Raw genomic sequence first — 16,992 nt, forward strand, 5'->3', positions numbered from 1 at the left:
TTCACCCTGAAGATGCCTGAAGTGATCCATGTGAGGTTACAATCCTGATTTCTAATATACTGTAATGGGCTATGAGCTGACTGTTGCCAGTCAGAATAGTAGGCCTTCTGGTTATAAGAAGAGTGTGAAAATAGCAACTCCAAATCTAATAGCTGTCAAAAAAGCAAATGCAGTCCTGGAATTACTGAGCAGAATAGAGCAAAGAGCACAATCAGCATCCTCTACAGTCTTTCCTGGTTTGTGTGCATCTTCAGTGTTGGAGACAGGTTTGGTCCTGTATTTTAAAGGATATGCAGCATAATTGGAAAAAAAAAAGCTGTGGAAAGGAATAGCAGGTGAAGATTGATTTTCACAAGAAAAAAAAAAACTAAACAGAATAAGATTCTTTGGGGCAGCAAAGACATCATTGAAGGGGGAAATATATCCATTTATAAAATCACAGCTGCCACAGAAAACATGAATAGGGAAACACTTAGCTGCTCTTCCAATGGAAAGATTAGGGGATATTAAATGGCACTAACAAATGCCACATTCTGAATCCAGAAAATAGTTGTTCATTGCAGTCTTCAGTCTTGTCATTGTCACATAGGATTTTTTTTTTCCTTTAAACAGAGTATTTTTTTACTTAAGGGAGTAATCTATATATGCTGTTATAATGTCAGCTGGGAAATGAAATGATGATGATGCTTTTCAGCTAGACCTGTTTACAATTCTTCTGTATCTCTGGAATTTAGTAAGTTTTCATTCAAGAGCATGAAACAAGAATTGGTCTAATTGGACAAAAGTCAGCTCTTTAAATATAAATGCTCCAAAATGTTTTCCACTACCTGCCTGCTAATACATTGAACAGCATTTTGTGGCTTTTCTCTAGTAGAAGTGAGCACTAGCAAGTTAGTAATTCAGTTTTTTCTTTTGTGTGAAATCACAGAAAACCAATCACGTTCTTGATTGCATATAAGTGAATGTTACATACTCACTCTGCAGATCTGAATCAGAGGGGTTTTTTTATGCCCATTTATTATTTTACATTTCAGGAACTTTTACTTTAAGTGTTTGCTTTCCTATTTTCTGTGTTTTCTATAAAAATTCCCAAATGGTTGGTCAGCTGTGACTTACTGAGTTGATGCTGATATTTCACATTTGATATCTGTAGGTGAAAAAGTTCTTGAAAGTACTATGATCCCATTAGGTGAAATGTAGGACCAGGGGTTAGCTGCTAGTCTGTTACCATTATACACTGAATCAGCCCAGGAGCCCCAGTAACAATGGGGAGGGTTGCAAGGGGAAAACAGACAACTGTGGCTGACATCCAATCCAGGCTCAGCTCATGGACATCCCTGCCTCAGGTTTTGGCAGCAGACCAAATCTATATGGCACGTCACACAGTGCACAGATGCAGTCATCAGAATATAGCATCACCATGACTTGATGATCATTGGTGGTTTCCTTCAGGAACAGGGACTGACTGGATCATGCAGTCATCTTGCAAGATCTCCCCCTACGATATAAACCCCCTGTTTTAAAAAAAACCCCAAACTTAGAAACACTTCTATTACACCCAAGGGTTTTCTTCAGTGTCTTTCTGAACTGTTCTAGGCACTGGTTGGTGATAAGACCCTGGCCTTTCGCCTGATGGATGCGGAGATGTACACAAACATGAGCGTGCTCATGCCTCTGACGCCAGTTATTGATCGTGGGATCCAGCTTCATAAAATGATTCGTCTCATTACTCATGCACTCGGAGGAGAGAGCTATCTGAACTTCATGGGTAAGTAATCTCAGGAAAAAGTCTCTCATTTTCTCATCTACAGAATGCGTGGCGGGGAAATAAAATGATCTGACATCGTCTTCTATCCACACTATTTATCACAGTGCTGAAATTTGGAGCATAAATGCTTTTATAGATTTATTACAAAAGGTAATATGCGTTGTTTTTCTGTCTGCAAGATGTATGGTAAGACAAGAAAATAAAATCAAGATGGTTTCTAAGTGTATGAGAAATAACTTCTACAACTCAGACTAGTATTTTAATTGTTGTTTTGCAAGTTTGTCAGGTGGTGAGCTGTGGCTCATGCAGCTGAGTCGTATTTCATCTCTATTCTTTTACTCTCTTAAATTTTGCAGGGTAACAATGAATTTACTAACGATAGCTCTGTGCTTATTTCAGTTATTAATTGTCAGGAAGTAGTCTGGAAGCAGTTGACCTATTTCATTGCTTCTTAGTGCTTAATGAGGTAGGCAAGGACAAATCACAGACACAGGACACACATGCTGCTATCAAAGCACAGAAATTGAAAGAGTTAGTGGTACTTTCTTCTGGTCCATCAACTGTAAAATAAAACTGTTTAGTTACTTCCTAAGCACAGTTGCTACAAGAAAGTTCAAGTGTTAGTCTAATTTAATCAGCAAGTTAGTTTTATGAAGTCATCTTAAAAGTTGAATATTCTTAGCTTTATGGAAAATTCCAAAGCTATTTATGTTGCCTGTTCTTTGCCACATTCAGTTGTTTAACTTCTTTGCAAAATAGTTTTTACTTGACAGTAAAAAATTTTGTAATGTGGTCTGACAAGTTCTATATGTCATTTGTGATAGTCTCATGGGGAACAAAAGTGCTGAAAGCCTGTTACAAAATCACCATCTCAGTTTTCTGATAATGTAACACTTAAAAATTATAGACATTTTAGCTTAGTACTGTTTTCTACTTGTGTGGTTAAATATTTTGTTATATAAAGTTGAAAGGGACTGTTGGATATATACTGCCCTTCTTCCGTAATGGTGTATTTAACATCATATTTTCTGATTGAAAACCTGGAAAACATAAGACAATGGTGACACTGGATTTAAGTTTACCTATACCGGTACATATTCTTTTTCTTTGTATTAGGAGTAAACTCAGAAAATACTGTGCTGATTTTCTTAAAAAGAATTGAAGCAATTTCGGTGCAGAACGAACTAATTCACCATATGCAATACTAGTAAAACTCTTATTTCCAAGAAAATACAGGTTGTTTGCTTCACTCTTGAGAAAAAAAAAAGAGAGTTAATGAAATAAATATTTATGAAGTGTGCAATCAGGCACCAAAGTGTTCAAGGTATGAGGTGTGTGCTTCCATTCAAACTAGTGATACTGTAATAGTTAAGGAAGCAGGTGTTTACTAAATACTGCAGCTAAACTGCAGGTGTCTTTGGCCCAGATTGACTTAGTAAGATTAGAAATATAATCAGTAATGCAATGTGGCATGTTAAATCCAGTGTGTCAATGCTGGCTGATTGAGCAATTAATATTGGGTATCTCTGAGTACTGCAAGTGGTTCAGTAACTACATTATAGTTTGCTATATATAAAAAGGTGGAAAGATTGTAATAACTGTTGGAGGAAAAAACATATAAATTCAGAATGCTGGCAGTCGTGTAGCCTTAAAATGCATGTTGCAACATGCTATCTAATTAAGCAGATACAGCGACAAATGAGTTCTTTAACTTGCATGTTTGTGTGAATGCCAAAGGTAAGAAGGAGAAGCCTCCTGTAGGGTGAGGGAGGGAGTGGAAATCTTCTTTCACAGTGCCTGGAGAAGGCATTCCAGGTGCCTCTGTGCTTCTCTAGATCCTTCCATTAAGAATCTGTACTTCCTGTCTCCGAAAACCCAGCAAAGAAACACCCTATTTTCTGAATGCTTTGCTCACCTTAAGGAAAAAGAAACCTCTTGTGTCAGGAGTGGAAATCTGTATTCTCAAATATATCCTGGAATTTCTCTTTGAAGATCTGGAATAATATTTAATTACACACATGTTGGAGCATCATTTGGGCTCTATACGCGCAAGCAGATTCCTGCTGACAGAAGTTTGTGCACCAAACACTGATTGTGGCTTTCTCTCATCTTTCTCACTTTTCACACTGGATGGTTCTCTGTCCTTCTTACATGTATCTCTAAGAAACCACTGCCAAAATCCTGAAAGTCGTAATACTTATTTTTTGTGTTTCTGGATGTTTAATTTTCACTGGAGACTTTTATTTCTCTTCCCACTTGCTTATATCCCTCTATTGGCAATGAGTGTTGTATGCAAAGTTAAACGTGAATAGGAAATTTCTGTCCTTTCAGTAAATTGGTTCCCTTGTAACAAAAACCTTTGGGAGCATTCTTTCCTCCAGTCTGTGTTCTGGTTTTATGTGCAGCTTTCCAGGTGATCTCTCAGGCTTCATGCCTGCATCTGGCATGGAAGACTTAACCTAGGAAAGGAGAAACTCCATATGCTTGGCTGAGAATAACAATGATAAATGTCTTGTGGCAGTGAATGCATTCTCTGGAAGGCCAGTTTGTTTCAAAGTAATAGTAAAAAAGTAGCAATTGTTTGGAACTTTTGCTGTGTCTAAATTTTCTTTTTTTTTTAGAGCAGGTAGAGAGCAACAGTGCCAACTTTGCTGTAGTTTGTACAACTGAGCTCCTGTTTTTGACAGATTTTAATACTGAGATGGACCAGTTACAAGTCAGAAGTTGACACAGAATTTTAGGAAGTCATCAGAATATCAAGTTCTTCTGCACAATGCTTTAGTTGGGAGTACATGTGCTTCTTAAGGGGTTTCTTTCTTTACTAATTTCCAATGAAGACCTTGACATAGACAATGCACGTGCACATATCTGAACTTTAATGACACTTATGGGTTCAAGCAGTTACAATGTGTGTATATTAAATAGTGAAAGTCGTCTTTTTAATTGTAAATAATAAGAAAAAGCTCTCTCTCCCTACTCAAGTGCTTTTGTTTGTAGTTACAGTGATATTGAAGTACCATACACATCTAATTAACTTAAAACCAGAAAAATATATGCAAAAATATTTAGGGCCGTAGATCTCTGCCCTCCCTAATATCAGGATTTGAAAGCAAATCCAAAATAAAAAACTTCTATCAGACTAAAATTCTTAATTGTCAGCTTTAGTCCCCTACAAAATAACAAAAGTGCTTGAGATTGAGCATATTTCCTCAAGCACTAAACAAGGACTAATAGAAGTTGCTATAAGAGTTCTAGAGTATTACAGGAATCTTCTGATCTCAGCCTGAAAATAAAGCAACCTCCGTTGTTACCCAGCAAGGTTTAACTTCAGTGCAAATAAAGACTCACATAAATTTCTTGAAAATAATATTTGAACTTACCACTACAAAACTGCTGTCTCTACATCTTTGAATTTTCTTTTTGCTTCATTTTCCACTCTGCTCCTGAAGACAAGCTGTAGGCAACAGTAAATGCTTTTCTTTAAATGTTCCTTTTGTATTTTCCTTGTTCATTGCATCTGTCTTGCCCTTAGGGAAAGCCTGCAGGACATGTAAAAAAGCGATGCCAGTTCTTCAGTGGACTTGTTTTCATGGTCTCTCCTTATCTTGCAAGATACATCTGTGTGCTAGATTTAGACAAGGGAGGGTAGTTCTTTTGTTGCCCAGAATATACATACCCAAAGGGCCTTAAATAGCATTTTGGGTCCTTGAGATCCTTCATAGAACAAATGCTAACTGGTTTATGCCCCTATGGGGTCCTGCTTTTCATCTTGCTAACAATCATTTCCTTGGTTCTTTTTTTTTTTAATTTGAAATTGGCTTAAGCTCTAATCCATTGATTTAAATGGAGATTAGTTGCTACATGAACCTCTAGCACTATTTTTCATGACTCTCCCGTAGTAAAACAACTCTTAATTAAGACTCCAGAGACCAAGTTTCACTCCCTGAAAAACAATTTTTGAGACTATATATATGTATATAGTTAGGAAGTTATTTGAAATAACTAGAACATTTTTTTGCTATCATGAATATTGACTGAAAATTGGGTTGACATTCACCTGTTTCACTACTCTCTAATTTGTCTGTTAGGTTTCCTCTTTCCCACTTGTTAGTTAATTTACACAGCAGTTTCTATCTACCTTCTTTAGTAAACTGACATGCATCATCTATTCCTTGGAGTATTTTAGAGAGATAAACTTAGATATTTTTTCAGAAACTTACTTTTAAACTAAGGAATTTCATAACAGCAGGCTCTTGAAAAAATATTGACAAACAAGAAAAGGAATGGTACAAAAACTGTATCAGTGGCACCAATATCAGTGTGAGAAAGGTGTACCATTTTCTTTAATAATATTCATTAGAAACCTGAAATAAAAATGGTGCAGCATAACTGACAATATAAATAGGAATGATACTTTAAACAGAATCTGAACTACTTTTTTTATTGCTGCCTATTCTAGATGAAAAAGAAATTGCATCAAGAACAGGATATTTAGCTTAAACCTAAGCGAGTTTGGTTCTCTTTGGCACATGTTGCATTTTGATAGTTTCCTCTGTTCACCTTCTTATGCATCTTACATCTGTGCTCTGGTTACAGGGTGACTTTTTTGACCATCACCTAGAGAGTGGCCTTGGGAGAGCATATGCTCTTCAAATTTGCTCACTTGAGTCAGCTCCTCTGGATAAACAACCTTGAAGTGCTCACTTGGTACAGACTGCAGCTTTAGGAGAGGTAGTTTGACGTCATCCTTCTTAATATGCTTGCCTAGGATAGGTGACAAATGTGCTGCCAGTTCCAGCAGGTGCTTTAATTCCGTGGCAGCCTGACAGAAAACAATTATGTTCACTTTAAAGTAGAAAGCAAGGGTGTAATCTGAAATCTCACCTACAGTTTCTCAGAGACTTAGTGATAGACCACCTACAACTCTGTAGCATTGTACCCCATATGCAACCCCACTCACAACTTGGGTTGGGCAGTGGCAGTGGGAAGAATCCAAATTTATATATTAGGCTTCATAAATCACTTTGACAGTCTCCTCTGCAAGGTCTAGAGGTGCAAACTGTTAATATTTATTCATTTAGAGTTGATTGAAGCAAGCTTCATTTCTACACTTCCTCAAAACACATGAGAGTGGCTGGGAGAAAAACAATTAAAGAGAGAGATTGTCTCATAATTCAAAACTAAATCACACACACAGACCTGTCTTATCCCACCTCTCTTTACAAATTAAGTATGTCCCAGTATTAGGAATTTGTTCTGTGGGCTGACTGTACATCCTCCTTGCAAGTATAGTGAATAAAGCAATATACATGTGTGTATGCTATTTAAATACATACATAAAATTGTTAGAGGCAGCAATCTATATGTGGTGGTACATCCCTGTCCATAGTGTGACCTCTCAAGGCAGAAACCTTGAAACAGAAACCTTCACAGTCAGCAGCATCCTCAGAAGTGCTGGAGAACCAGCAGTTGCTGCAGCTGTGTTCATGGAGTGAAATCCAGGTGGGATTTTCGAGGATTGTCAAGGGAATAGCCTTAATCAAGGTAGCTGGCACAAGTGGCACTTTGTTTTTTTTCTCAGAGTAATGCTGATGTTTCCTTAGTTTGTACCCACATCTGCTGGGTATTGGCTATGACTGCATTGCCAGTGGAGATTTGTGGTATATCAAGGCATTCTGACATTCTGCATCAGTTACAAGGTGTTGGGTGTTTTGGGGTTTTTTTTTGAGGATGGGACTGCTATTCTTTAAATTTTATTTATTTTCTTTATAATTATGCTTAGTAGCATCATTTAGCCATGGGATACTGTTGTTGAAACTTCTGCTAGTGTCTCAAACTTTGCTTCTAGGGCTCTACCTGTTGCCTTGCATATTGTATGATTTGCAAAGCTCACAGTTGAGACTTGTGACATCTCCACTATCAATGTGTGAGTGCATTCAGACTTGTCTGCAAATATAGTACCTGATGTAATGTGAGGGCTTGCTAAAGAATAATAAACAAAGTCGTAAAATAAATCTTTAGTCTTTAAGAGCTCTATTTCTGTTTGTATGACAGCCTCCATTTTTCCTTTATTGTTGTTTTATTTGTTGTTTTGAGGAAGACAGAAATAGGCCTCTATATATTATAATTTTATATAACTCTACACTATATAACTGTACTATGTACTATAGCGTTCAGCATAGTTTTTAGAGGAATTTCTCTTTCCAGTTATTGAAAAATGTAATTTATTACAGAAATTATGACAAGCTAATATAATTTTGAAAAACTTTTTTTGCACCTGGATTTCTGACTTTACAGGACATGGCTGTTATTCTCTCCTGTCATAGTTGTTTGTTATTTTTCTCTCCACAGCTATAAAATTCAGAATTTCTTTGCAATAAATTATAATTAAGCTCTTTACACATGGCATTGATTAGTTTTACTTGGGTGTCTTTTATGGAAAAGAATAATTAAAGATAAATCCAAAGACTAAAGTATATTTTGTTTTGATTCTCTTCACTCTAAGTTCAAATAAGTTTTAAATCAACAGATTTACCTCACTTTTAGATTTTGTTGCTTTCTTAATTCAGGATGTAAGCACCATTGTAAAAGTTCTGTCCTAAAAATATATCTTAAATTTCTGAGAAGTTGTGCATATAAACACACAGTTTTGTACATAAGAATCTGTTTTGATTAAACATCAGACATAATCCAAAATTAATATTTGAGTAAAAGACAGAATATTTTTGCCAGATAGTATGGAACTATGCTAAGTTCTTGAAATTTTGTAATATATAGAAAAATTTTTGTATGCACATATGCAAATTTTTCTGTCTACACGTGTGTAAACTTTAGTTTGCATATGATTCATTGTCTAAGCAATGAAGCATAGCCATCGTACACTTCCTTTGCTGTAGTTAACTTGGATTCAAACAAAAGGCTTTGAATATCTTCTGTTTATATACACTTGAAGTGCTTTAAACTGTTACATATTGCAGTGACTTTAAGAATTTCATAAAGCTTAGTTCAGTCTATGAACAGTTTGTTAATCATTAATGCTTCAGAAGAGCCTTCATATTGTAAGGTAGGTAAAATGCCTTTTTGAGATTATTTTGCTCAGACTTCTTCTTCTAGTGCTCTGTGTCCCTGGTTGAATAACACAATGCAAAACTTAAAGAAAATTAAAAGTATTTTCAGATTTTCAAGTAAATAATAAGTTTATCTATGGATGAAAATGAAGTCCAGTGTTCAGGTCTCCATTATAATTTACGTTTTGAGAGAGAGTAAACTTTTTTTTTTGGGGGGGGGGTCTCTCTGTTGTACCTTCTACAATAAGTTCATGTAATAAGATACAGTTTTCATGCAGAACATGGCCTCTACCATGTCACAGAACAGATGAGTAAAGTTGATTTTTGAGTTTGTCAGTGTCACTAATGAATGCTTACTGCAGGAGGTCATTCATTTCCTGAATGCCAGCTGTCTACAGAAGTGGTGTGCCTGTTAAAAAACCAAATCTGTGCAAGAATTTTGTGTTCTAGGAGCAGGAAATAAGGATAGGCATACCCATTCAAGCAGGGGTAAATAGGATGTGGATGTCAAAGTTTTGTCTTTTCTCCCTGCTGCTCACTGTGTTACATGCAGTTTTGATGATGATCATTTGTCAGTACTTGTTTTAAGTTACTTATTTCTGAAACCCCCAATGCTGAAAAGAAGCAGCAGCAGCCTCTTACCACACCCAGCTGTGTTTTACTTCTACTTTTGGCAGTCTGTCTGTACTCACTAGTCTGGAAAGGGCTGAGAGAAAAACTATTCTCTCCAAATCCATCTACCAAAGAGCAAGTAATTTCTTCCTGATGAAACTGCCTGGGTTGGCTTTTAAAGAGGTAGAGAAAGGTGATCCAAATCAAGTAATTTAGTAAAATCAGGCTCTAGTGAGCTGGTGTAGGAGCACGCAGAGGGCTCTGTTAATCTCAAGCCTACCTTTGGTGGCACATTGCTCTTTCTCAGACTGGTTTCTCTGGGCAATGCAGAGCCAAATAGAATTAAACCCCATGTGTTACTCAGTAAGGAGTTGTTGGTTTGAGACATGACTGTGCAGGGCACATTTTGTATTTGGAAAAGTCTGTCATATTAGATCCTTAGGCATAGATTCCAATTTGGATTTTAATGCATGCAGTTGAGGTAATTTGAGATGATTTCATCTCAGTAGTGTCATTAATTCCCCAAATCAATGTAGCTTAAGCTAACACTTTGTGATGACATTGGAATAAAAAAAAAGACGTCTTTATTTGTTCAAGAGCTTATTTTCACAAGATGTTATTAGCTTAGAATCTTCTCATTGTCCTAATTTTTGAGGCCATCAATCTAACACAGAGGAATTTGCTAGAATAAGAATTTGAACAACATTGTAGTTAAATTGGCATTGACTTTGAAGAGAGGAGGTATTTTCTGCTTTTTCTGAGAAATGGTAAAGTTTGCAGAGCAAAGCATGAGAACATCTGTTATAAATGTTGACACTTTTTCTTTCTTGGGTGTCTTTTGAGATCTTCAATTTGAAATTCCATAGAATTGTAGAATGTTGTAGGTTGGAAGGGAAACAACCAAAAGATCATCTTAAATGTCATCAATCCCAACAATCCTGCTGTGGGTTAGGACACTTTCCACTAGACCAGGTTGCTCAGAGCCCCATCCAATCTGGCCTTGGACAATTCCAAGGATGGGCCATCCACAACTTCTCTGGTCAACTTCTCCATTCTCTCACCACCCACACAGCAAAAAACATCTTACTACTGTCTGATCTAAATACTAGTGGAATTTATAGTGGAGTAAATTAGAAAAGGAGTTTATCAACACAATAAAACTACTTCTGGCTGAAAAGAAAATGAATTTTGTTGGCGGGGGATTTTTTGGGGGTTTTGTTAGATTTTTTTTCTTTTCCAAACAGTACGGATACCTTTTGAGTTGGAATGCCTTGTTGAATATAAACCACTACTTTTGTCTTAATGTGCTACATAAAAGTGCAGGGCAGGAGGAATAACAGGAGAAGTGACTAATGTCTTAAGGAGAACAAGATTATTTTCCACGCCAAAAGTATTGATGCAGTCTTTTTACAGTCAGAAGCTTAGAACTTTTACTCAGCTGGGTTAAGTATTGAGATCTTTTTGTGAAATTCAGAGCAAGTCCTGCAAGCAAGGTATTTTCATAGAATATCTTCTCAAGTGGCATTTCTAGAGAGATTATTTAAAAGCAATCTAGTAATCCACTCACTCTTGATTTAAGAGTCAATCTCTAGACTATGAAATAGTTCCCTCAAGCCTCTCATATATATTTTTTTTAATCCAGCTAACTGTTAATACAAAATACTGCAGGAAAGCCTGGATCATCTATGTGGTTGTATTATAAATCTGCTCTTTTGTAGCTTAAGCTCACAACCTTTATCTTCATAATGGAGAAATGTATGGTCTTGTTTCAAAATATTATATGGGGAAAAAAATATATCTGATGGAAAACATTAACCAGTATTAACATGCACTGTTGGATTGGCAGCATGCTGTTGCATGATTTACCTTGAACTCCTAAAAACAAACAAAAAACTTAGCTCAAGCTGAGCTGTTCTTGTTTGTTTATTTTCATGACTGGTTATTTATTGTAGTTCCTAGTGGCTGCCACCATTTTAGCAAGTCATGAGTTGTGCATAATTTTGCTTGAAAGGAAAAGTGCAGAAGTCTGAACATGGATGGACTTTAATAACTTACATTTTTCTTTTATCTAAGCTAACATAGTCCAAGTAGTAGTTATTGATAGATACCAAAGTACTATGTGAATGTATATTCTATTTTCCATAAGTCTTCACTTGTGTTTCTATGCTTTTTTTTATCCTTGTGTACTATTTAGCTGTACTTAAACAGCTTTTATGTATTTCTTCTTGAATATGTGAATAGTTAATTCTTTAAAACTCTACATTTTTCAGTGCATTTTGTTTAGTCTGGAGAGAAGGAGGCTCAGAGGTGAACTTACCACTCCCTATAACCACCTGAGAGGAGGTTGTAGCCAGGTCTCTTCTGCCAGGTAACAAGTGATAGGATAAGAAGAAATGCTGTCAAGTTACACCACTGAAAATTTGGATTGAGTATTAAAAAATTTCTTTACTGGAAGGGTGGTCAGACACAGGAGCAGGCTGCCCAGGGAAGTGGTGGAGTCACCATCCCTGAAGGTGTTTATCAGATGTGGCTCTTGGAGATGTAGTTTAGTGGTGGACTTTGCAGACAACCATAATGATTGTATGGCTATTCAAAGCCCACAGGCAGATAAGAATTCCAGAGTAATGACATATAAATTTCAATAGATGTAAAAAAAACTTGCATTAATTGTGCAAATTTCATTAGTATGTGAAATTTATTGTTCTGTTTGGTGAGAGAAAAAGAAAAAACAGAAAAATTAATATTGCACTAAGCTTGTTACAGCCATAGAAGTATAGTAAACTATTTATTAATATCCTGCTTTCCTACTTAGGGTTGGAAAGGTGTGTCCTAATTAAATATGAAGCAGAGAGTGTCATGTCTTCATTTAAAATAGTTTTCATTTTGTGGAGTTCAGCCTAGACATAATTGAAGTTTTCAGAGAAATTGTACAAGTTCCTTTTTGTATTTGCTAGTTGCTTTTATATTTGTAGACCAGAAAGAGACTGTGTTTTTAGTTTATTTCCTACATGGAAGGCTATTTGGTTTGTACACTGCACATAAGAATACAGAACTAAATTAATTGCTTGCCTCTGGAAGCTGAAATACATGAAGAGGCTTGTAGAAATTACTAAAACTTATCTTAATAAAGGTGCTGTGTGCATGCCGTATTCTCTCAGTAAGTTTTTTGATTTGTGTTTTTTTTTCATTTCCCAGTTCATAAAGGGATGATGTGATCCATGTCTGAGATACTGTGAGGCTGGGCTAAGGGACATGAGAAGTTTTTACCAGGCTTCTGTTAGGGCTCTGTCTCTTTTCCTCCCTCCTGCTGTTACCATGACATATCAGGTTTCCAAAGGATATGTTGTATTCTGACAATAAAATGTTCCCATTAAGATCAAAATAAGAAAAAAAGTATTGAAATAAGCTACCACCATAATGTGGCCGTGTAAAGGAATGAAATGGAACGAAACAAAACGAGTAATGACATTGGCAAATATTTTTTTGCAGATAAAGGTGTAATTTTACTTGTTTCAGAGGATTCTTCTCCCCTTTTTTATAGGTGATCCATGTAAAGCATTTATCACTTGAGCAAGTTTCTTTTCTTTTAAAGAAAAAACCCAAAAGGAATGAAAAATCATTACTGAGAAATTTCATATGTCCAATTCAAAATGTCTTTGTGCAAGTAATCTCTAATGGTTTCTTGTCTGTGTTTTATGTTTTGCTTTTGTCATTTTGAATTTCCATATAGCATTGCTGGAGGGGGAAAGGAGGAATCATCTTAGTGTTTGTACATATTTGGCTTTCCTCAAACAGTTGTAACACTTTTCAGACATGGAAGCAGGTTGGGGTTTTTTAATGAGATCAAAGCTTACTTTTTCCCTTGACAAAGAAGTTTTTTCTTAAAGGCAGAAAAAGCAATATGTGCAGTATATTTTCATCTTGGCCCCTAAAAAAGCTGTATCTCTTCTTTGTGTACAATGCAATGACAGCATGAAATGTAGTACTTTAAATGCATTCATATTTCAGTAAATTGAAACACTATTTTTGGAAATAATATTTTTTAAGAAATGAATGCGTGCATACAGAATTAATTCCAGCAGTTATGTGCAACTTTGGGGTAGGAAAAGGAGCAATTCATCTGAACATATGTTTTTAGTAAAACATTGATCAAGGAAAAAGAGGTGTCTACCTAAATGACATTGCTTTTATTATTTTGTACACTAGTTCAGAGGTACTTATTTCAAAACTGAAAAACAAATTAAAATTTTATCGTGATTTAAGCGGCCATAATGTAATCTGGAATAATTTCTGCTCTGATTCTCATTTATCAGTCTAAATTTGTTTTCTGTCTGGTAACTTGGTGTCACAAGAAAAATCTAAAATTCTTAGCTAGTTTTGTCTTGAAAGGCTCACAGTTTTGTTATGCCTTCAGCTGATTCATGTCTTGATGCTAATTTATTTATGTTTTGAGCATGAGATGAATACTGTCATGTTTGCCTCTGTGTGTATAGCAAATTGTTGAATTTCAAAGAAGGGTTAGCTGTCCACTGCAAATAAAGAGGCATGAGATAATGGAATGAACGAGGGGATAGTTCATTGTGAACCTCTTTTTCTTGGAAGTTAAATCTCAAAGGTTCACAGTTCTAGACCATTCTTTTACAACTATTTACTTGCTTCCTAACCTCTCTTGACCAAAGTTATTTGAAAAAAAATCATGTGTGAAGACAGATAACCAATCTGATTTTGTAATCATCCCTTCCTCAGGTGCCACCAGAACAAACCATCCAAAATTCAGCTTTTCCTCCCACCTGCACCGCAGGGACAGTCAGGAAAAGCACTGGATCACTTTCCAGTGATATGCTCCATAGTAGAGTTCTTGATGTATGGGTTGATATGTGTGTGGAGTTACGTATATAATGTGCCCATTGTCAGGAAATGGAGTGTGTTAGTGGTTCTTGGGTTTCCCAGCTATTTGAAAATATTTTCTGCACTAAACCCTGAGAATTGGAGGACCAATTAAAAAACTGACCTGTTATTAGGGAGCAAATGTCCATTATCTTTTCTCTTACCTTTCTGGCTGATGAGAATGATTACCTGAAGGAAGGGGAGTGGAATCATACCGCTTAACTCAGGGCATATTGTGGCTCTTCTTATGCCTCTTAAAGCTGATTTTTAAGGCAAGTCCTCTTCAGAAGTACAAGGGAAGGGAGAATGTGAAGGAGTAACTAAACATGCAGAAAGGGCTTCTTTTGGCCACAACTGCTTTTTCAAAAGCTGTAGTAACATTCTGTTAGAGTCTATTTTCTTTCTGTATTATGTTTTAAATTTCAACAAACAACTGTTCTCTCAATATTATGAGATTTATTTTTTCCTGTCTCCTTACATAACAAAAACAACAATGACAAAAAAGAGGAATGCCTTCCTGCATAATTCAGCTCTGTTCCTATAGGTTTTGGTGGCTGTTTTGTAATTCACCTGCTTCTTGCAGCAAAGGTGCCATCACAGTACCAATTCCTTAAAGTCCCTTTTTTTTTCTGAGCAATGGTTTTGCTTCAATTTTAAAAACTGTTGCCTGCTATCTATTTTTTTTTTTTGCTATATTTTCTTTTCCTTTTTTTCCCCCTTTTTCCTGCTTCTAGTTGTGCTGACAGTAGTTAACATACAGGTGAGTCAAGACTATCTTTACATTGTGAATCCAGCCCATTTTGCCATCAGGATATTTGTAAAGGTCTGCCCCAGCCTGCACTGTAGTTGCGGTCTCCATGTGCCCACTCATACTGGAAGACCAGCAATCATTCTGGTGTAACTAATTGTAGATTAGTATTAGAAGGTGATGCTCCTCAGAGGTTGCTTCTTAATTACAGCCTTTCTTTGTCCTCTCCTGGAGTTGTAAACAGTCATAAAAGAATTTTAATAACATACGAGCTTTATATTGCTATGTTATTTTAATTTTCCTTTTTTGTTCTTATACTCTGAGATGTGACAAAGGATGGCTCAAGGATCAGGCTTAAGATGCTTAAAAAGCAGATGTTGTGACACTTGCTTTCATATAAGATGTGCATGCATAATGTCCACTTGAGGCAGTTGCAAATCTATGCTACATTTTAAAATCTGATGCAGTGAACATTCCAAGGCTCAGAATTTTTGTGGAAGCAGCACATCTTAATGATTCTAAATGAATTCTGATTTTTAACATTCTTCAGGTGTAGTCTGATCTTGCAATTCTTGCCTTGTATCTTGCAAAAAGTTCAAAATATCTCTTTGAAAACTGTATAAGATTTGGTCCCTAGTCTAGTAAGAGGGAGAGAGAAGACCAGGGCAATTACTGCTTTGAACAGGTCAGAATTACATCATCAGAGGTTTCTCTCATTAATACATTCCTTCTGTGCATCTTCATTAATAGATCTCATTTACAGACAAGACATTTCAATTTAAACAATGCATTTTCTGTTCAAGAACAGTTGACATTATTATGCAGACTAATAGTCATAAGTATTTTAATTGATTATCAGGCAAATGAGACTCTTCTTGAAACCTGCCCTTTTTGTAGCATGACAAAATACCAGAGACCCTGTCTTTAAATCTCTAACTGTTCTTTCTGGAAAAAAAACCCCAAACCTGAAAATTTCAATACCCATTTCCACAATGAAAAAAAACAAAACAGCAAACAAACAAAAACCCCACCAACAATACAAATAACCTTGCCTTAGACATCCTTATTGTGATTGACTCTAATGAGCAGAGATCTTTCAACAGATTATGCTGTCACCATAATAATATTATGCTAGGATTTTTGAAATATGTTAAAACAAATAAACATGACTTAGAATTGCTTTCAAATGTCTGGTTAGAGTTTTACATAAACCACTTATCTTTCATTTTTTTATGCAATGGTATCTTAAAAATAAAATCCCAGAGACACAACTAAAACAAGCAAACAAAGCCCCAAACTGTGAAGCTAACGATGAACAAGTTGAAGGGGGGGAGGAAAAGACTCCAAAACAATGAAAGCAAAAAGTCAATAAGTTGATGCAGGACGTTCTTCTGACATACACATAAATGATATTTATACAAGCATAAATATTTACCATCCAATGAGGATACTGCTTTTGAAATGCAAAGCAAAGCAGCAGTTTTGTTCTTTGGAATATCAGTGTATTTCAGAGCTAATTTACTTCCCAGATAAAGAGTCAAATTATTGTGAGAGGAACAATAAGGAAATTATTTCCACTTCATAACGTTTAAACTGGTTATGATACTTGATTAATCTGTTTATTTAACAGTAAGCAAAAAGCAAATGAATCATGATGTAAATGTACTGTTTAATTTGGCATAGGCCTAATGAGAGTTTGTAATTCTCGAGGCTTCCTCTTTTCTCCTCAGGTTGCTCAAAATATTCACACTTTCATAAGGAGGGTTTTGGCAGACTTGTAATTCCCTAGTTTAAATAGTCAGTTAATTTTTATTCCAGGGAATGCCATTCTTCTCTAACCATTCTTCTTAATCTGTCTGTTAGATGTTTCTTGAGCAGCCCCATGTTTTCCCTTGAGTTATTAGCTAAAA

General features: G+C 35.9%; 1 protein-coding gene across 1 annotated transcript in view; it reads left to right on the plus strand.

Annotated features, from left to right (window-relative positions):
* GBE1 (1,4-alpha-glucan branching enzyme 1) overlaps positions 1-16,992 on the plus strand; it is a 138,194-nt gene that overhangs the window by 93,404 nt on the left and 27,798 nt on the right. Inside the window, exon 12 of the mRNA XM_066571923.1 lies at positions 1,597-1,768. Coding sequence (XP_066428020.1) covers positions 1,597-1,768 — 172 coding nt within the window. The remainder of the gene's footprint in view (positions 1-1,596; positions 1,769-16,992) is intronic.

The sequence above is a fragment of the Molothrus aeneus genome, chromosome 2 (genome assembly GCF_037042795.1).
Source record: "Molothrus aeneus isolate 106 chromosome 2, BPBGC_Maene_1.0, whole genome shotgun sequence".
Classification (NCBI taxonomy): Eukaryota; Metazoa; Chordata; class Aves; order Passeriformes; family Icteridae; genus Molothrus; species Molothrus aeneus.